The 21,806-nt window shown below is 37.0% G+C and overlaps 1 protein-coding gene across 3 annotated transcripts in view; it reads right to left on the reverse strand.

Annotated features, from left to right (window-relative positions):
* Window positions 1–21,774, reverse strand: part of ddb1 (damage-specific DNA binding protein 1) — a 64,018-nt gene extending 42,244 nt beyond the window's left edge. For all 3 annotated transcript variants that reach the window (XR_477496.2, XR_001664333.1, XM_007568979.2), the window contains exons 1-13: window positions 21,601–21,774; window positions 19,929–20,077; window positions 19,508–19,624; window positions 19,115–19,336; window positions 18,001–18,115; window positions 16,218–16,315; window positions 12,269–12,427; window positions 10,724–10,807; window positions 10,085–10,201; window positions 6,949–7,051; window positions 6,187–6,262; window positions 5,978–6,086; window positions 1,670–1,848 (exon numbers count right to left, since the gene is read on the reverse strand). Coding sequence is in view for 1 of the 3 variants with exons in the window: in XM_007568979.2 (XP_007569041.1) it covers window positions 1,670–1,848; window positions 5,978–6,086; window positions 6,187–6,262; window positions 6,949–7,051; window positions 10,085–10,201; window positions 10,724–10,807; window positions 12,269–12,427; window positions 16,218–16,315; window positions 18,001–18,115; window positions 19,115–19,336; window positions 19,508–19,624; window positions 19,929–20,077; window positions 21,601–21,661 (1,589 nt within the window). In the remaining 2 variants the exon portion in view is untranslated. The remainder of the gene's footprint in view (window positions 1–1,669; window positions 1,849–5,977; window positions 6,087–6,186; window positions 6,263–6,948; window positions 7,052–10,084; window positions 10,202–10,723; window positions 10,808–12,268; window positions 12,428–16,217; window positions 16,316–18,000; window positions 18,116–19,114; window positions 19,337–19,507; window positions 19,625–19,928; window positions 20,078–21,600) is intronic.
* Window positions 21,775–21,806: the final 32 nt, after the last annotated feature.

A 21,806-nucleotide genomic window follows, 5' to 3' on the forward strand; every position in this document is an offset into this window, starting at 1 on the left:
TATCCAAATGATTCCTATAAGCAATGTAAAGATAATGAATAATTTCAATTTGCTGAGTACATGCGCTTCAATTGCTTCTGACAGGAGAGTTTCAGTCTTCAACATGTGATTAAGCAAACTAGGCCTGTGCAACATTCAAAGTCGTTTGTGCCCCAGAGCAAAGCGGCACGTTATTGATGCAACCCAAACACTCCTTCATAGCCCTGATGAGTCTCTCTTATCATTTTATTACTTACAAGCACTCAAACAGGAAACCAAACATTGTGCTTCAAGCGGTCCTATTGGCCCTTTTACAAGCTATTTCTCTCTCAAAGAGAGGGAAAAAAAAAAAAACAAACAGAAAAAAAAAGGAAATAAATTTTATATTATCTGTTCATTAGAAAGGAAAAGCAAAGGTAAACATTTATAATGCACCACAATGGTAAACGCCGGGCTGAAACACCTTGAAGCTGCACTCAGATGAAAACAGCATCACGGCGTGCCTCAGGACCTCTTACCAGGCCTTCAGGCTAACACAAAACCTCAGTCTTCAAACTGAAGGCAGGAAACTGACGGATAACGACACATTAACAACGAGTTTAAAAACATTTAACGTTAAAGAGCTACTCTGATGCATTTAATAAACACCAATTCATTCCTTTCTTTACAGCGGGAAGCTATTTCTACAAAAGTATACCACTGAGCACAGTGTGTTCTCATTATACACTGTATACTAATGGATGTACAAGCATCACTCCCACCATCACACATTATGATTATGATTGTATCAGCCTTATCACAGCTGATAGATGATTCATGCTTTTATTGGAGGTATTGGTTACAAATTTAGACATTTAATGATTCAGCTTGTTTTTTTTCTAATAACGCATCTGAAATTACATAAAATCTGCAGCAAGCTATTTGAGAGAGCTAATAGTTTGGAATTACCAGATTAGAGACAAACATTGACTTGAACTAAATATCAATGAAGCAAATAAGTAAAAAAATTAGTTTTTTCTTTGCAAATTTAATTAAAGCCACATATTTTCGAATAAATATCTTAATCATCCTTCAAAATATTTAGTAATGATTTAGAAAGTGTAAAGATTAGCTGATCAAGCTATTCACTTATTAATCATTTTATTTAATAAGAAAACATCTTGACATGAATTTTCCAGGAATAATTAACAGACTGCAATCTGTGGTATTAACTTGTTTTCTTAATATTAGTTTAAACAAACAGCAATAAGATGAAAATAAATATTGGAACACTTTTACTTAATTGGACCGATACCAATATGTTAAAAAATGACTAACATAGGTTAAAACAGATGTTACTGCTGACGCATTGTGTATTTCTATCTAAAAATAATAATAAAAAAAAACCCTCCTCCAATGTGACTGCATTGAAACAATTCAGTAAAGAAGAACAGACAGTGAAGGCAGTGATGTGAAGACAAATCTTTGATGACAGGTGATGCCAAACAGGATGGTACAATCAGTTTTTGAGATAAATCACTATTTCACACAGTGCCAGATTAGCATAGATGCCCGTTATCCCTTGCTAAGTAAAAATCAATATTTGAGACAAACTTTTTGAATTTGCTCGAGCTATCTTTGAAATTAAAATAGTTTTGATGATCTGAGACCTCCAGCTGTATGTGGCGAGTGATTCCCCAGGTATTCCTACCTGATCTGTTTGAGCTCTCCTGCGAGGATCTGCAGGTAGTACAATGCTCGTCCCACAGCGAGCACCACTTGTGTATGATTGCAGGCGGCTACGCTGATGTTCTTGCCCTGCGGCTCCTTCCATTCACTAACCAAGGCCTTGCTGTCCTGGACCACCAAGCGCACAGAGCCTGATGTGATCTGGAGGGACACAGAGACCTTTTAGGAACAATAACTCGGCTGCAAAGACAATTTAAGAGGAAATAAAGAGCTAAGCTTTTCTTGTGGAGCTTAAGAATGAAATCTTTAAAACGGAGAAAGGATTTTTAATAGAGTTGGACAGAGCAGAATAAACAGCTTTCGATCGATTGTCGAAGGAGATACTGGAATAATGCTTTAACAGAATCACCTGTAGAGCAGATACACACTGAATGTTGAAAACAAGATAAAAGTGGAGCACAAACACACTGTAGTCAGATTTAATAGGAACTATCAGAATTTACTATCCTTTATTGGAAAATTAGGCACTTAAATCTGACAGTTCATCAAAAATGGCCTTTATTAGTCTACTAATACTGTGTCTTCTTATATAAAATATATGATAAGGAAACACTCATCTTTTTTTTTATAAACATGTTTATTTTCCTCTAACTGTATCTGTAAAAGCTTGAGAATACAATGCCTGAGGCTAAAGCAACACACACATTTATTATCCCTAACTGTAATGATTTAAAAAGAGCCATGCAGCAACGAAGAGACTCGAAAACAAGAGAAAAGGAGCTATAGAGACCTCATTATTAGACTGCAGCAGGTACAGAGAGGAGTGGAACTATAAATGGAGGTGTTGCGCTGTTTGAAAGGCCAGTAATATGACTGTGTAATGAGATGTGAAAGTAGCATATATTTGATACAGGACGCCTAATAGAATCCTTGAAATCAGCTGCAGAAGATGGAAAACAAAATGGTTCAGGTTGTAAGGTTTGTTTTACTTTCCATGCAAAAAAGAAAGAGCTTGTTTTAATTTCTATGAATGTTTAAGCTATCTTATTTTCTTTATTCATGTGTTCTTTACATCCTCGTGGTGTGTTTCAATATGGTAATATTTGGAGTTAGCTTTAAGCTACAAACTTTCATCTCCAGGCTCACATGCTGAAAATAAAATGCTACACAAGCTATTTCTACATTGTACACTACTTCACTTTATTTATTAATTAATTAATTTTTTTTTACCATATCCAACTTTTTAATTAGTAGAATGCATTAAATATGGCTGATTTTGCTGATATAAGGTAACAAAACAATTTTGGGCAAGATTTGCCCTGGAGAACATTGAAAGGAACTGGTTGGTTCCTCTCCAACACTGTAATTAAGTGCATTGCCAAAGAAATAACAACCTTGGATTTATTTTATTTGGGATTTTTTCACATTGCTTATAAAAATTAGCATTTTAATGTGATATGCCCAATCTAAGTAGCATATAATTAAAGTGGAACCATGATGAATGGTGGAATTGTATTCAGTTCCCCTAGAGTCAATACTTGGTAGACTCAATTTTCTCTCCGTTCTCTGAAAAACAACCTGAGATGGACTGGATGGACAGCTTCTATGAAAAGCAATTTACAAACCCGATAGTTTTGCATTAAGTTCTGGACACTGACTAGGCCATTCTAACTGCTCTTATTTACACCAGGGACGGCCAACTTCAGTCCTCTATAGACGGGATCCTTTATGTTTAAGATATGTCCCCATCGCCCCGACACAGTCGAATCAATGGTTGATATACTTCCTCTGTATTTTATCAAGTTCTGCAGAGGCTTCATAATGAACCATTCATTTAATTCAAGTGTATGAAACCAGGGGTGAATCTAAATCACCCGATTTGCACCATTCCTTTGTGACTCTGGATTTGTGGTTGCCGTCCTGCTGCAGAAAGAGCAGTCAGGCCAGTGCAGGGATATTTTTCAACAACTTATTGCTTAATGTACATGAATATGCTTTCATGATGCTGTTTGTTCTCTTACGTTTTCTAATAAACCTTTACAGACCAGCTGTTTTCATACCAACACTAATTAGACAACTTATGAAGGGAAATAGTTGCTCTGTCAACATAAAGAGGCTGAACATAAATGTATAATTGTTATATTTTAATTTGCGAGTACAGCTTCATACCACTTATAATTGTCTTAACTTCACAATTATGAGGTATTTAGAGATAATTTATCACTAGATTTTAAAGCTAGAACGTTACAAAACATGAAAAAGTTAAAGGAGTATGAATACTTTAGCAAGAATGATGCGATAGTAATGATACTAATGGTTTATATCAAACAGCCTCCAAATCTCCTAAGGGAAAACAATGCAACCCAAGTTAGCAATGATGATACAATGCCAAACGTAAAACACTAGAGTGTTTGACAAACAAAAATGTGATGCTTTTTATTTTGTTTGTTTTAAATCAAATGTAGTTTTATTTTCATCTGGAACAAAATAAATATGCAGCAAAGCACCTCCACAATAAAAAATATGTGTTGTCTCACAAGCGCGACATATATCTCATAGATGCTGTATTTATGACCAGTTCCGCTGTTAGTTCCACATTAACTTGTCTGAGCTCTGATTGGTCCCCTTTGAGGGGAGCACGTAGGCTTTTCTTGATACTCAGCATTGTTTAAAAGCTGCGCCTTTATATTCTCAGCATGTTATAGAACATGCTGAGGAAGAAGGCACATTCAGCCTGCTTGAACCTGTTTACCAGAATAAGCTGCACAACGTTTTTACAGCGAGGTTAATTAAAACAGCAAAGCTGGTGCAGGATGATGGACCAAAATAATGAGCTGCACCGATGCTAAAGGCTGCGAAGGCCTGCAGTCAGGCATCATACACATCATGCATTATAAACAATGCTTTCATGTTACATGAAATCATTTTATTTATAGTCCATAAAAAAATACTGCTGCACACACAGGTTTTTATGTCTTTACAAATTTAAAAAGACAAATTTCTGCATTTTGTTGCGGTTGATTCATTATATTGCTGTAAACCCTCTATTATTGTCAATGTGACAGCTAAAGGAAAAACAAAGCATGTCTCATTCTGAAACTTTAAAGATGAATTTAAATGAAAGTAAACATCTATCAAATTAGTTTATATTAGCCCTGAAGGACAGAAGTGTGAGACCACTTTTAAAACCTGAATAACATAAATAACTACTTTTATTGCGAGGTAATAGACATCTTAACATTTTCCAGTATTAAAGCATGAGCAGAGCTATCACAAGAGCCTAAATATTTATTTGTCAGAATGGCCTGCAGGAATGATCTTCATTAAAAAAAAAAATTACAGGTTTAAAGTTGAATTTAAATGAGGCACAATATTCATTACTGGCAAGTATAAAACGCATGGAATCGTTTTGCTGCCCTTATACTTTGGACTATCCAAATAAATCACTTAAAAGTCAGATTCAGCATAGTGTTCATAAAATAATCAAAGAGCACAATTAAATATACATGTTTAGAAACTAATTCTGGATTTGTGAGATGATTAAGTCGATTTTAAGTTGGAATGAGTAAAAATTGCAAATAAGATCAACAAATCTCTTCTGTTTTTGAGATTTAAATGTTTTTAGATAGTCAAAAATAGACTTTAATAGACAAACAAAGAGAACCAGATATATATACATGAGTCATGCCTTGACAACATATCACTTAGTGGCTATAATCTTAAAGTCACATACTGCAGGGAGAAACTCCGTGGAAAAGTGTTTCGGGATTGGATTTTACATAAACTGCAGTAATAACCCACAGATCTTTAATAATTAAAGCCTCGTAGGAACAGTGACCACAGAGATGCTTTCATTAAGGCTTAATATTGATGAGATCAGCAACCCTAATGGTTGTTGTAATTCATATCTGAGGACATAAAGATCCAAAGTTCTTTGGCACAACTTTTACTGCATGGAGAGACAGAAACCTGGTGATGCAACTCCTGCAGTGCTGAGAAATTAAGTTACCATTGGAGTTTGAGCTTGTGCCTTTAAAAAATAGCATTGGTAAATTAATGAAGTTGTTATTTCAGTTTTGTTTAGTTTTTTTTTTTTAAATCCCAGAACATAAACTGTAAAATATTCCAACCTTATCAGTTCAAATCTCTTAAATATGCTTTAATGAGTCTTACTACCTCAGCCTCCACAAAAACACTGAAATCAGAAGGCCCTGCTTCATTTGTTCAACTATCCCCACTAAGTTTCACTGATTCTATTTATGTATTTGAATGCGAACAACAGTTGGATACTCGTTCATTCATTAATTGATATTCAGGATGGGTTACAAACCTGAATGAGTTGTTTGTGTGCAACATTTCCACAGTAAAATGTCTGCTGGTTGTCCACAAAACCTGGCAGCTCGGTTTCCTCAACCTCCTCTCCGCTCAGCATCAACACTCTGGGAGGGGAAGAAGAAAAAAAAAAGTAACAATATAGCAGATTTCTACAATCAGACTTTATGCCATAAATATCCAGCAGGTTGCACAGTAGACCCTCACCTCGTCTGACCCACGAAAGACAGTACCAACATATCATCAGTCTCCCGGCCTGCCTCAGAGCGAAGTGGCCACAAACCTGGAGGGGAAGGATTCAAGGATACATTGTAATTACAGCACCATTCTGCAGTGATCAATCTCAATCTTTAACTATTCCATTTGTTGAATGCAAACATTTTTGAAGATGAATCGGCTGCAGATTCTTCTCAGAGAGCAAATCGATTGGCAAGTAAATAATTGCCCCTCTTGGCGAAACAAGGGGGCAGGCCAGCAGCTGGGACTTTCGGGGCAGCCGGTGTCAATAAATAGCTGAAGCCTAACAAGTGCAGGCGGACTTTTCAGTGGCCTGTGTGTCTTGTTTAGGCATCAGACAAATCCTTAGAGAGGAACCTAATTTTGCGGGATTAAAAAGGTCGTTAAAACCTGACGGCATTTCTCCACTTGACAGTTTCCCCACAGCGGACGCTGTAGAGTTCTTCGGTTCACTAAATGGAAACAAATGTCGCCAAAACCCGACACTGGCAACTTTCCTGGTGCTTTGAAAGCAACATGCCAAGACCTATGACATGCTTGCCATCTGCCCGGTCTCGGGTGCCAAGTGTGGATGAGCAAACAGCTGGCACCTTGGCTGCTGGGGCAAACAGATGTGCAGGTTGAAGTACCTTCTACTGGCGAGTCAGCGGAGGATTAAGGGCTTGATAAAGTCAGGACTTAAGAGGGAGCCGCTGGATGAGACAGAGGACTCAACAAACAGGAGACACAAACCTTTGATTCCCGGCAGGTCGATGCTGGCATGCTCGTGAATCCCAATGCCGTTGCGGATGATCCGCAGAGAACCCTCCTTGAACGCGCCAGAGCATGTCACCAGCTGGAAACAATAGAGAAAGATAAAGTCACAGAATAACACCAGCTTGAGTTCTCCGTTCTTAAATTCTAATGAAATCCATCCACTTTTTATGACAAAAGTCAAGATTGCAGGCTTTAATAACTGAGAATTAACTTAAAATGTGAGCTTGGTGACATTAGAAATAAAGGGAAACTAGTAGATCAAATCACAAGCAATTAACTTCGGCTTTAGTTAAAGTGAAAAATATTTCAGAAGCTGAAAGTTATTCATTTTTCAGAAGATCTTGGTATTTCAAAATAATGATCTGATTTTAATAAACAATAGATCATTTCATGTGATTAGGCACAGCTTATATTATTATCAAGTAGAGATAGATTTTAAATGTTTATTGATGCTACGGCTTCAGCTAACAAAAATGCCACAATTTAGTTTCTGAGAAAATGTAAATTTTACATTAAACCAATAAAAAACATTTTTAAAAGCTAAACGTGGTCATGCTCTGACCTCATAACTTCAAACATGCCTTTCTTGGGCTGCTGGTCAGATGTCCAAAGTCCTCTTTTTGCATTTAATTTGGAAATCAAGGCCTGAGTGTTTAGAGGAAGAGCAGAGAGACACACAATCCAAGTTTTGGATTGTGTTTGAGGTCCATTGTGAAGCTTCTGATGATTTAGGGATCCACGCCATCTGTTGGTGTCAGTTCACTGTGATTTGTCACGTCTAACGTCTACCAGGAAATTTCAACCTTCCCTCTGATGAAAAGCTTTATGTAGTGGGAGTTGGCACTTGCCCACGCTGACAAAAGTGTCAGAGAAACGCTGCATCAGCTCAGTGTCGTATATAAAACCCTTGGTTGTGAATTCATCGTCATTGTCTTTTTCTTGGGTTTATTGGCAGTTGACAAACAACTATTTGGTGTGTATTACCTACTCCAACTGGTGAGGGGTAAGAGTCAGAGAGGTAATATAGTTCAGTTATACTTAAAATGATTATGATTATGTCAGTTTCTACAAAAAAAAAGGGGAGAATTATTTACGTTTGCGTACTTTACCTCAATTTTAATTCAGAACTCCATATTGAGCACAGGTATTATTATGGTATTGTTTCATTTTCAGATATTTTACTGCTCAGAAATGTTTATGTAAACACTATTAAAGTAATGTGTACCATTATACTGTTCAGATGTGTAGGAAAACTTTAAGAGCCAAGTAATATTTCAAATTATTAATTGGTAATCCAATGAATTATTTGAATGCTACTTATTACTAAATCAATATTGAAGTATTTAAAGTAATTTTGAATCGAAACCGAATTGTAATCGACAGAATTAAATTTGAATTGTGAGATTTTTAACAATACTCTACCCTTTGTGTAAGCCGAGCTTGTTAAAATCCCACAGAGAATCTACATAATATGACTTTTAGCTTTTAAATTTATTTTTTTAAATAAATTACTTTTATGAGGAGATCCCATATCACCGACAAAATCTTCAAAACTTTACATTGAATCAAATTAAAATGCAACACATCGCTCCAGATGCATGTCCAGGTAGAAGAGCCGTCGCCTATCTGCATTTCAGCAGCTCTGTGCTGAATCAGTTCACCGCAAAACTTCTGAGACCATCATTAAGAAACATGACAGCATTATGATCCAACACCACAGAGGTTAATAAATCTGCTTTTCTGTGCAGCCTGACTGCAGTGCGCCCGAATGTTATTTATTCATCTAGTCATGGTACACTAACAAGATTAACACCAGGCTCACATAATCTCACCCTGTACCACCTGCCACCCAACAGTTTCATCTTGATGCAAACAGTCATGATTGACCTGGCAACCCCCCCAAACATGTTCTCAAATGCCCTGACATAGTCAGATTCACTCTCAGGCGATTCCCAGGGCTCTGATAATCTTCTCCATTTTTTTTATTTAGCAAAAGCCAAATATTAAGCTGCACATCTGTGCCCATAATATTCTGCTGGGACTACACGTTGAGCTGTTATGCTTTTTTTTTTTTCTGAGAGAGGTCAAACTGCATTTCGTCTGGGAAATTGTGCCTTAGTGCTCTGCGTCTGTTTTTTTCTCCCCATTAACAGTCTTGGAATGCGTGTGCATCAATTAACTGAGTAAAATGCTCAATGGATTTGCAGCAAATGGCAAATTAAAACAATTGGGATTAGATTTAGTTCTGGACCTCAACACAATGAAATGAGACAGACAGTGTGCATGGATGAAAGCGGTACGTGGCTGATGGCGCACTCGTCTCTGCCCAGAGACTGCCGCCTTTGGAAGCGGATCCAGTGCCCTGAAGCCTGGAGTCGAACCCTGCCAACAAAACCTTCTGCACAGCATCTCTGTTTCCCTTTATTCCACTGCTTCACTGAATCTACACAAAGTAAGATAAATGGTCAAATAAGAAACCTGGTTTTGCAAAACTATGAAATCTTAATGGGAATATATTACGGTCATGCCAAAGGCTCACACAATCCTTCAGTTTGTGGTTGCATATAAAGAATGGATTAGATTTTTGATGTAGCAAAAACAGTGCAGACAAAAAAAAATAATATATATATATATATATATTAATATATACCTGCATTTTAAATGTGACATTAAAATTCAATCTGGGTTAGCCTGGCTTATTTTCACAAAACACAGTTTGACATTTACTCAAGGTAAAATGAAATGAGGAACGGTTAGCATACATGCAGATGACTAATATGAGGTCTTTAAAGTTACAAAGAGTGTTGGAAATACCGAAGGAAAAGACCTAAACAACAATCTGCCTTTTGCAAATTGAACATGAAGAGCAATTGAGGCGTGTGTACTCGAGAAGCATTTTAACACTGAAAATAACCGCAATCCAAGGAAATAATAGCTGACCCAGCTTGGATGCCACAACACTAGATGAATATTAATGCAGTGCACCAAAATCACTGGCAAAGTACAAAACCCTGAAGGAGATGAGAACAAGGGAAGTTACAAAGTCTTGACTTTAAGATGAAAGAAACACAAAGACAGGACAAACCGAAATAAAGAAGATCTGGACATTTACCTGGCCCTGACCCTGCCTCTCCAGGTCCACCACACACATGTCCACAATGGGCCCCAGATTGGTGAACGTCTCCATTACCGTGACGTAGGAGCCCTGCTCGTTGCTGTCCACGTTAAGCTGCAGGCACAAACAGGAACAGAGGATAAATGGTGTCATTTTTTACTAAGTTAGCAACACCGGAAGTCTGAAAATAAAATATAGTAAACTTCAAATGAAAGACTAAAAGTGTACATGTTTGAACAAGACATAAAATCCAAAAATATACAAAATATATGTTTTAAAGTTTTCAAGGACAGATCTGGGATCAAAGGGTTGGGGGATTTGGTCTGGTAGACGAGATTAAAGCTGTGAATTGTAGGTTAGTGTTCAGACTTTACGCAGCTTTATCTGTGCTGCTTTTGTCCGGTTTAAGCGCATTAAACTTCAATGGACATTTAAACTAGACAAACTGAAATTTATTGAAATCTATAGTATCTTATGCGTTTGTATATATTTTTTGTGGCATGTAATGAATGCAGAATTTAGATAGGAAAATAAATTGTTTCTGATTTTGGAGGGAAATTTGCTTCATTAGTGGCCTTAACCCTAATGTTTCAATAAACTTAGCAATGTGTTAGTCTTTGTTTTTTTGCTGCTTACCTTCACAAGCTGGGAGTCTCCCAATCTGGATCCAACAAACACCACACCATTGTCCAGGTAGGTCAAGCACTCAGCTATAGAGGTCTGCCAGCAATGAGAGACACATACAATTCTATGTCAGGTCAAGCCAAAACTATTGTACTCATAAATTATGCTTTCCACAATATCATTGTCAAAACTACAAAAGAAAAAAAAAACACTTTACATTCAATTCAATAATACTTTATTCATCCCAATGAAAACTAAATGTTGTCCTGACTCCTAACATCCAAGTATCTTCAGACTTCATTCATTCTGGATGGTCATGCTTTAGGCGAGAAGGATTTCCTGTAGTTGTCAGTCTTGCAATGAATCTGGACAAGGCTCTGACTGAAGACTGTTGTTGTATGACAGTCTCAAGACTGTCCTGACAACCTAACAGCTCAATTTTCAAAAAGTGATATTTCACAGTAACGTTTAGTGAATGACACTAAAAGACAGAGTTGTTAGCAGCACTGCTAATCTGCCTCATTTGCTTTTAGCGCTCATTTGCTTTTAGCGCTCCTCTTTAAATGTCTGTCTGGTTGCATGATTAGAAAGTCAAGCAGAAAGAGACATTGGACATTGATCATCTTTTTCATTATGATCAATGAAAAAGATGGATGAAAACCAGTTTTAACTTCATGTGTTATAAATAAGAATACACCTGAAGCATCTTCATTTTAAGTTTATAACAAGTGGGCTTTTATAAAAAGACTTAAAAATGTTTATAGCAAAGAACTGCTGTCCAACTAACCAACAGAAAGGTGAGTTCAGTTAATGTACACAAAAATCTGTCTGCTGTAATTAGAATATGAACTTAAGTGCAAGTTAACGGCTTACCTAATGTAGAATTAGGAAAACAATTAGGATTTTCATTTCATTTTCTGGTATGAGAAAAAAAAAAACAGAACTGTTTTTGCAGCTTGTTTGGCAAACTCATTTACTGAGCATAAAAAATGCACGATGTTATTGATGCAACAATATCTGAAGACTTTTCTGTTCGACATTCCAATCAAAAGCTGCTCATGTCTGCCCAAACTAGCTTATAGTTCTACATTTATTTATTTATTTTTTTTGGAAAAGCAATCCATCTCTTGCTGAACACTCAGTCTGCTTGATTGCTTCTGCATCACTCAGAACAAGAAACGAGGGTTCTCGCCTCTCCAAACTCACAGGAAGGTCGTTGCAAGAAGAGTGCTACACATTAAAAGCTGTATATTTCGAACATGGGATCAGTTTTGAGCATAATATTAAAATAGTCATTGTCTGAAAACTCCCTTAAGTGATAGACATTTTGGCAAAAGACAACAAGGAGCAGGCTCAATTTTTTCCCCCCTCATCTTCCGTAGAAATACCATTAAAGAGTCAATCGTAACAAAACAAAAAAAAATCAACAAGCAAGATAATGGATGACTGAAATAACTAGAGAAGCAAATGGGAGAAATGCCAGAGGACAGTCAGGTGGATAAACAGAGTGAAGACAGACTGAGATAAGGAGGCAGGGTGGAGAAGATAAATGAGCACCTCTCCCAGCAGCTCCACATGCAGGTCCTTCAGAGCCACGGTGCCGTCCATTAGCTCCTCCTTCTCCAGGAGCAGCATGAACAGACGACCCTCCATGTCTCCCAGCAGGTAGCGCGACCCATTGGGGTCCACCCGGTTGTGGCAGACAATGGTACTTTGCTGCAAGGAAAAGAGCAGAATTCAAATAAATATTTCAAAAAGAAAATGAAGGGTTCATAGTCGTTTTAAGGAAAATGAATGAATTCATATCAAAATGACCTCTAAAGGGCAGAAATTTTATTTAAAAAAATATATATATTAAAATTTCTCAAATGCTCTTTACTCTGTAAATTATTGTTAAATCCCACGTGGGTTTTGTTTTTTGCTCTGGATCAATAGAATTAGTTTTGATACATAAGCAACATAAGCTAGCAACATTATTATTGTAATCAACATTATTATCATGGTTGCAGGTAGTTTTTTGGTGTGGATGGGTCTTTAGATACCAAATCTGTTTTCTCAACCGTCACACAACACAGAGAGCACAGAGGAGGAATTTTAAGTAGATTTTACCTCGACCAGCTTTGGAATCGTTTGGAACTAGTGTCGAAACTGACAGGGACAAAACATCGGGAGTGGTTTGTTTGTGTTTCAGCGGGACATGACTGCACACAGATACTAAAGACTCTGTGATGCATCTCTGCCAGCCTTTCAGACAGCACTTCAGATGCCCTTTTTTTTAGCGCTGCTAAAGCGAAGGACTACTCCATGAGGTCATTCCTGCCCAACGTACTACAATGTAACAACAGTCTCCTTTTTTTTAATGAAACCATTTCTATTTTAGAAATACTTCTTTCTTTAAAGTCCCTTTGGGAATCACCAAAGTACTTTGCAGTTAAACTGTTTTTCTTAAATACTAGCTGTAGCAGATTTTATACTTTAGTTTTAAAAATAGTTCTAAGTTCAAATTGGAGTACAAGAAAGAAAGCAACCAGTCCAGAACTGCACAACTGTAAAGGAAATGAAGAAACAGTAATAGTTATTTAAATACTGCAAACCACATGCAGAATTTGAATACAAATATACTCAATTGTAGAACTTCCTCCACTGATCTGATAGTTTTACCAATTCAAAATATTCCTAAAAACTCTCTGCAGAGGATTTGTTCATCTGATTCAATGTTGAATCCTTTTCTAAGGGAGAAACATCTTTTCCATTGTGGTCAGCCTCTCACCATCTTTAAATCTACAACATTTGGCTAGAGGACAACAGCATGAAACATTTTAAAGACCACAAATAACCTTTAGTGCCCTCTGCAGGACAAGGTATGCAATACTACTGCACATAAAGAGAGGTGCATTTCTACCTTGTATTGTATTGCATTGTATTAGAATATTACCACAACGTTAATTAATTTCAAGTAGTTCATATCAAAGTAGTACTTATGCTCATACTATGTATGCATTACACACGCAACGACATATTTTAAAAATATGGTTGTATTATCTTTTAAGATCATGGGTTCAAGCAAATAAAAATCCAACACCATCCAACACCAAAAAGAATTAATTTTTTTTTTTAAATGATGTCCATGTATTGTGCTGTATATACACTCAGTACTTGGTCAGAGCACATTTTGTATGAATTACATCCTCAATGCAGAAGGGATGGATGTGATCAGTCGGCAGCGGTGTTAAGAAATGGTTGCTTTAATATCAAACTTCAGCTTGAAAGCGTATTAGCAGGGGGCCAGCATGAAATGCTCTAAAATGTCCTGGTCAATGGATTTCCTCACTTTCAACTTGACAGAACACAGTGGACCAACACCAGACATGGCCTGCCTTCCAAATCAAATCATTACCAAATTTCCACTCCTTTACTTCCAAACCATGACAAGATGCTTCTACACATCTCTTCTGCAACTCCAGTTGCAGTCAGTCCTTGTTTACTTCCACAAATTCTTGAATTCACCATATTCTGGTTGTCCCAGTTGTGTGTGCATCTTTTTTTTCTACCACACTTTTTCCTTCCACTCAACTTTTTATTGTTAGGCTTGGAAGTTTAACTTATTTGGTTGAAGTACTGAAATTTATTGAAAACATCAAAATCATATCATATATAATGTTTTTTATTAAGAGGAAAATACTCAAGAAAGCAGTCGATAATGCTGAAGAAAAAAAATTACTTAAAATGTAATTAAAATCTACAGTGGTCCTAGAAGGGATTTTGAAACAAATTTTAATTTCCCTTACGAAAATAATAATGAGAGATTGCTCCACTTTTCAGTCTGCTATACAAGCCGAAACAATTTCTCATTTACCTGCATGTAGAATTGTTACCTTATTATGTTGAAACTTACTGTTTCGATAGAGTTTTCAAACCTCTGATTTGGCTGAATCAAAGCTAAACACCTCATGCATAATTGACTGCATCATGTATATTTGGCAGACATTCCTCCTCTGTTTTCACCTTGGTGCTCCAGGACAACATTTTATAATTACCTGGCAAGAAGTGCAGTTTCAATCAACTCCAATGATTACAAGAAAACAACAACAAAAAAAAAACAGACTAAATATTCACACCTTTTCAACATTTAAAAATAGACTGACAAGTCAGATTTACCCCTTAAACTCCTGCAACACACCTGCAAAATGAAGCTCTGTCAACACATGTTTGAACCTGTAACAGCTGGAAAATCCCAGCGGCTGCTGGAAGCTTTTAAAGATAGAAAATACCAGCAGGATGCCAATTTGAGATCATGAAAGAACTGATGGATGAGATGGATCTGAAGCATCAGTCCTGCCCTTCTGCCCCCTTCTGTTCCTGCTGAAACTTTCCCAAACAAAAGTTTAAATACCAGATAGATTAAAAAAAAGAAGAAGCAAAAAATACTATAAATAGCTGTTTTGTGTGTTTAAATTAAATTTCTTGACAAATTATGATAAAATAAACAGGCAGATTCCTGAAATAATTCCTGTAAACTGCTGAGACAAGAAGCCTTTTTTTCCTTCAAAATGTCAAATGTGAAAATCACAGAAAGGCTGGCACTGCATGAATGAGCCTTCAAAGAGGCACAAACGCCCTCCACTCCTAAGTCAGACTGATAAGTTACTAAGCAGCAGAGCCAAAGGCCTCGACACAAAGACACAGGAGGATAACAGCTGCGTAACTCCAAATTAGAGGCTTCTACATCAGAAGAATTTAAATGTTCTTTCCAAAATTTATGAAACCCTGGTACTCCAGCACACAAAGAGAACAGCCTCTAATTATAGAAGCAAGCGGCTGCTGAAGAGCTCCTCTGGGCATTGAGAATGTGTTCCGAGTGCTACAGACTGCAAGTTAATCTTAAGAACACTAAAACCAGTGCGGGAAGTGGAAGTCATCGGTAAGAAACTGGCTCTGAAAGGAATTTAACACCAATTGCCATATTCTTAATGAGTAAACATATTCACTACAGGCAAAGACGCAAGAATATGTCCAAATAATACACAAACACATCAGATAATTCTGATAGATACACAGTTTCCCACTATAAGCTATGAATATATGAATCTGTTATGCAAAGACAATGCACCAGATTTCAGACATGCTTTTGCCTTGGATGCAATATCAACCATATTTTTATTAATAAAGTGTTGCTAAGGTTTCAGTCAGCATAATTGATTATGCTTCAGAGGAATCGGATAACTAAAATGATATTTAAAGTATCAAACAGCTTCCTCTGTTGATGGATTTAGTGAGATTTTGTTTTGTTTTTCCTAAAGTCAGCAAGAGGAACAGACAACACTGCTTCCAGTACTGTGAAACTCTGTTATTTTTTTATTCAATTTCTATTATGAAATGTCATCTAGAGTCATTTATTTATCTGGTAGGGCAAAACAGGGGAAAAAAAATGTCAGATGTAAAACATTTAGCAGGTTGATAATGAATGAACACTTTGATGAAAACTGAATATTTTGATACTTTTTACCTTGATTGTTGGTGGAGCAATGGCCAGGTATTTGTCCCCATTGTGGTAGGTGATTGACTCTTGTCCTATGATTATAGCGCCACCAAATGGCTCTGGCACTAAAACACACGGACAAAGGGTAAAAGAATTATTGCTAAATTCCAGCATTTGCACAGAATTTTTCATAAAAAAATTATAAAGTTTCAAAACTCAGATGTTCTGGCACAAAAGAAATAAATGTGCTGCACAATCTTTGATCACAATTTATGCATGATTCTCTGATCATTATCTCATTTATATTAACTTCACAAAAGTGCATTAAAGTACATGTTGTTGATTTGTGTATTTATTAAGTAAAATGCTTTTTAACTGTGATTAGGGATGCTCCGATCAGGTTTTTTTTACCGCCGATTCTGATCACCCATGAGGGCCGATCACTGCCGATCATCTGGATTTGTTGTTAATTTTTTGCGTTAGGTATAAATGCTATTGTGTGATTTGGCAAAACTAAAAAATTATCTGGTAATAAATTCAGCTAATTTAGACATAAACATGCAAAATATTTGCATGTAATACACCAGCTATTCAGTCAAAAGGACAATAGGAAAACCTGCAATCAGTAAAATTATATTTAATAGTATGGTTCTCAGTACCATAAATTATACGAGTCAAATAAATCGCATAATGTCAAGAAAAAAGAAAATACAAAACTTTTTGAGAGAACAGCTAGCAGATTAATCCTGTTGTTTCTGACACTAATTCTGCAGAACATAGAAAGGAGGTAGAGGAAATGGATTTATTTTGTTTTCAGAGATTATCTGATTAGCAAAGGTTTTAATACATATGTAAAATATTATTTTGTTGTTTTAGTTACATGATGCAGCTTTAAGCAGAGGTTCGGTGGGAGAGATCACTGCCAGGTGGAGCAGAAATGGTGCTACGTCTGTGAAATACTACTAGTAGCGCGCAGCTGCGGTCGAACAGTGAGAACAGTGAGAGCAGAACCGGTGTCTTACACTGCCAGCTCGTTGATTTAAATTATTTTTCAGGTTATTTGTTTAGCTTTCTGACCGTCATGCTCATCCGGGTGAGTGTTGGTAGTTGTTCGCTGCTTTACCTGCTGTCTGATCGCTCTGGATGTCTTTTTGTCCTACAGTGAGCCTCGATATAACCATACTCCATCAAGTGCTTGTTTTATAAATGTCGTATTATAAATGCATTTTGACGTGCTTCACCCCCGAGGTAACTTTCCGTTGCAACAAGCAAACGTCCCCATTCAGTCTCAGAGAGTTAAAGTTCCTCACCACATTACTTAGCATTTCTTGCCACGCGCTTGCACAGTGCAAAGGAAAGAGGAAATTAGCTGCACACGCAGGCTGTGAAATGAGATACAGGTGATAGGTTTTGGTGATCGGCAACACGAGACAGTGTTCGCCAATCACCGATCATACACTTTTCCAATTATGATCGGTGGCTGATCAATCAGCACACCTCTAACTGTGATGCATTTTATGACATGAACAGGAAAACAAAAACTCAGCTTTGCAGCATTTGACCAGCTAATCACCAGTCACTGACAATTAAGAGAAAACTGACAATTTCCATTGTTTCTTATGAGACCAACTCATTGAGGGAATTTCAGATATTTCATTAAACAGATGAAAAGGAAGCTATGCTCACATTTAGCCTATAATAACTCCTTTTTCTCATTTCATTTGGATAGAATTTTTTTGTTTTAATGATTTAAGCTTGAAGATAATGAAACATGAAATCAAGCCAACTGACACTTGCAGTTCTGATTTACCTGGAATAACCATGGATGCTTCAGCCTCGACATTCTCCTGTTTCCAAGGGCCCTTGTTGAACTCCTTCTCTCTCAGAGAAACTTCGTAGGTCTTTACATGACGTCCTTGAGGGTCCTAAGACAAAGAGGAATGGTTTAGACTAAGGTAGGACACAAAAAGTTCATGCCACTAAACTGATGATTAAAGCAGTCAATATTGTGCAGCTATGTTTAAGCAAATGGAAAAGTTGTTCGAGTTGTTGTGTCAAAAGGAAAGGAGGTTTGAGATTGGGGACAAAGTCTGGATATCCAAATATTTTGACATGCTCCATTTTTTGTTTCTATCCTAAACCAGGCATGAAAAAGACTTAAACAAAATGTTCATATTTTTTTCCAGACTGTGTAGGAAGCCTGAGCTACTGCTTGGAGCTGCAGCCTTAAAAAGATTGCACCAATTAGAACATCACTATAAATAGTAAGCACAGCTAGGTTTCTGGAGGTTGATACCTTGTTTTTAACACATGAAGAGAGAACAGTAATGTGTCGTGTTAAAACCATTACTATCTTTTCACACTTGAAATATCATCACCTAAATCTGTGAAGACTATTACACTAATTCAAGAAATACAAAAACATAGTAAAATTTCTAATCAGCCGACATAAACTAAGAATCTCTAGAATGACAATAATTCTTAAGTCTGTTGTGACTATGGTGATAATTTCTGATTCAATTTGCACTGCTTGCAAGACACCTCAGCAACACGAGGTGATTTTTATTAGTTTATTTAATCTAATATCAGGGAATATAACACATCGTAGCTATAGACTAAAATTATGATAGAATTCTTCAATGTGTCAATTATGTTTCGTGCACGTACATGAATGTTGGTTTATTCATGTACCGTCTGATACCAAATAAAACCACAGTGACCCCTGCAGGCCTGACATTCCAGGCGGTTGCAGCAAAACCATCCACTTTCTGGTAATGCTGTCCAACTTCTGCTGTTGCTGTTTTGTCTTGCTGTCAGACGCTTTAGCAACTGACAACCACTTACGATAAACAAATACCCGTACCTATTGTGTAACCTATTCTCATCTGAAGAGTCTTTTTTTTTTAAGTTGAACCTCACAGTACCTGGTAGATGAAGCAGACGGTCGGAGCCTGGCAGCCATACAAGAAGTGAACGTCGATGACCTGCAGCTCCTCCAGCCGGATGTTGAACGCCTTCAGCTCTCGGTTGTCCCGGTCCAACGGGATCACCTTGAACAATCCGTCGTACAGCCTCAGACCAATCATGCGGCATTCTGGGTCAACAATCCCAATAATCCCAGTTTCTGATGGACGTCCAATGCGATCCTGAAGAACAGGTGTGGAAATGTTTGAGGTTGGGCAAAAATATTTTTAATTTTGCAACTTCTACTGGAGATAGCAAAGCTTGTAAACTTCCCCCAATGTAAACACTTCACAATAAAAATATATAAATAAATAAATAAAAACCCACTAGAGTACTTTTAAGGCGTTACCCACCTGGACGTTGCCATGGGCACGGGTGATGATGTCAATACTCTCCCCGTTCTGTTTGTATTCCAGGATACATGCGTTGTACTTGGATGTGAGAATGAACAGCAGGTCTTTGCTCTCACCCTGGAAAAAAAAGCAAAAAACATTCAGCATTTCATTAACATGGCTTGGTACAATATAAACACGGAATAGGACAACATGAGCTGTTGCAGAATTTCTGGAAATAGACAAATGGAAAAGCTAACTTAGAAATTACTTTTAAAAGCCTTTGAACTTGCTTTTTATTCCCTCAAGTCTCCCCAGGAAACTTTCAATTTGAGCTCTTCATAAACTATGTGTTTCCTCTTCCTTTGAATTTTTAATAAATAAGTGAATGTAACCGAGACAAGAAAACTTTAAATGACTTATGCATTTGTGTAATTCCTACCTTTGGACGGAAGAGCTCCATGACAGCAATTTTGCCATACATGCCAACTTCCTTGACAGGTCTAAGTCCCTCAGCTGTGACCACATAGATCTCCAGACGTGTGTTTTTAGCGATGAGCAAATTAAGGTCCTCAGCAGAGGTGAAGTGACCTGCAAAAAACATTGCAACATTTACAAGACGGATATTACACTTTGTTCAGCAGAGAAAGGCAGGAAAATGTTTTTGACACAGTTTATCTGTCAAAAACTGATGGCCTCTCTTTCACAGCTCTAGTTGAGAACTTTAGCTATGTTAATTTTAAATGAATGAATGCATTATAAATAAAAACAACCAACAACAAGGCTGTGCAATTTTAGAAAAATATATAATCGCAATACTTTTGCCTACCAATGCAATACCAATATCTATTATAATAACGTCAATTTTTCCTTAATTAAAATGTGCCAACAAAGTTTTATGAGCTTCAATTTCACAGCCACTACAAATAGTGGTTGTGAAATTGATTTGATCTCCAAATATTGTATTTGTAGATCAAATATTTTTAGATATTTGATCTACAAATATAGATCAATTGTGGGCATCCAGAGCAGTAAGAGCCAATCCCCAAAGCTTCACATATCCCGAGTGCGCAATATTTGCATTCAAGACATTTGAAATAATATGAAAAAGAAGGCACTGCAATAACTTCTGATTTGAGATACTGAGCAGGTCTGTCAAGACTGCAGATAAATTTAAAAACAAAATTCACACTAAGGAATAAATGTCTCAGCAGAACATTTTAACCTCTACCTCAGTGAAGCTCCAAGAAGGAGCTGGTATAAACCATGGAAATATAATTTAGAGGCAATTTTACATAATGAACATATTGTAGAAGTGTAAAAGCAATCCAGAGTATTTCATTCACAGAGAAAGAAAAGAAAAAAAAAAGTGTCAGGAGAGATCAGAACCCGAAGACTTTCTGACAGATATATGTTTTCTTAATACTAAGCAGTCCAAAATACCACTCAGACATTAAAATACAGTGTGAAAACATGTAGTTTTACCCTGGGCTTCTATCTGGCTTCCGTATGTACTTCCTAATAAAAGAAGTGTGTAAGTTTATAATGTAAATGTAGATTGTTTTTTTTTCTTGCTGTAATACACACATTTCTCATGGCTTTATTAATAATCTCTTCTAGAGTAACTGCGTAAACCAAGTCATTATCTAATGCTTAGTTGAAAGTGAAATAAACCATGCCAAGTTCTAAAAAGTAAATCGCAAAATGTAAAATTATGTTTGAAAGGACGTAATTTTGAGCATTGGTTCGACTTTCTTGGAGCCAATATAAGCCAAATGAGATTTCCAAGTGTTACCAGTTATGTTTAGAAGATTGGAGCGGCTATGTGCAATTTAATTATCTGCTAGATAAGTCGCCTTTTATCTGCTGTTATATAAAAACAGCTAGCCAAAATAATAACCACGATTTAATTTATCGTATTTGAGTTGCGGAAATAATTACAGATACACTGCATATAAAGCACTCCGCCTAATATTACAGGTAAACATTTGAGCTAAAAGCCAGCAGCTAAGTGCTACAACAGGCCTGTGTGGAGCGCTATGGCTGCAGCGCGGGAGCTCAATTTGCCCGCAGGTTGCCAACGTCCCAGTCCTGCACGGATCAGTCATATTTACCTGTGATGCAGGCGTTCACTGCCGTGGGCTTCTGTGCTGTTACCACGTAGTTATAAGACATCTTGACAGCAACGGACAACAAACACCGTAGAAGTGTTTAAATCTCACACGAGTGACAAAATCATTGATAATAAAACTTCCGGAAACAGTTGGGGAAGTCGTTTAGGTTAACGACGTGCACTAATCCAGAGTTGGAGCGCCCCCTA

This window comes from Poecilia formosa, unplaced genomic scaffold, assembly GCF_000485575.1.
Source record: "Poecilia formosa unplaced genomic scaffold, Poecilia_formosa-5.1.2 Scaffold234, whole genome shotgun sequence".
NCBI classification, from domain to species: domain Eukaryota; kingdom Metazoa; phylum Chordata; class Actinopteri; order Cyprinodontiformes; family Poeciliidae; genus Poecilia; species Poecilia formosa.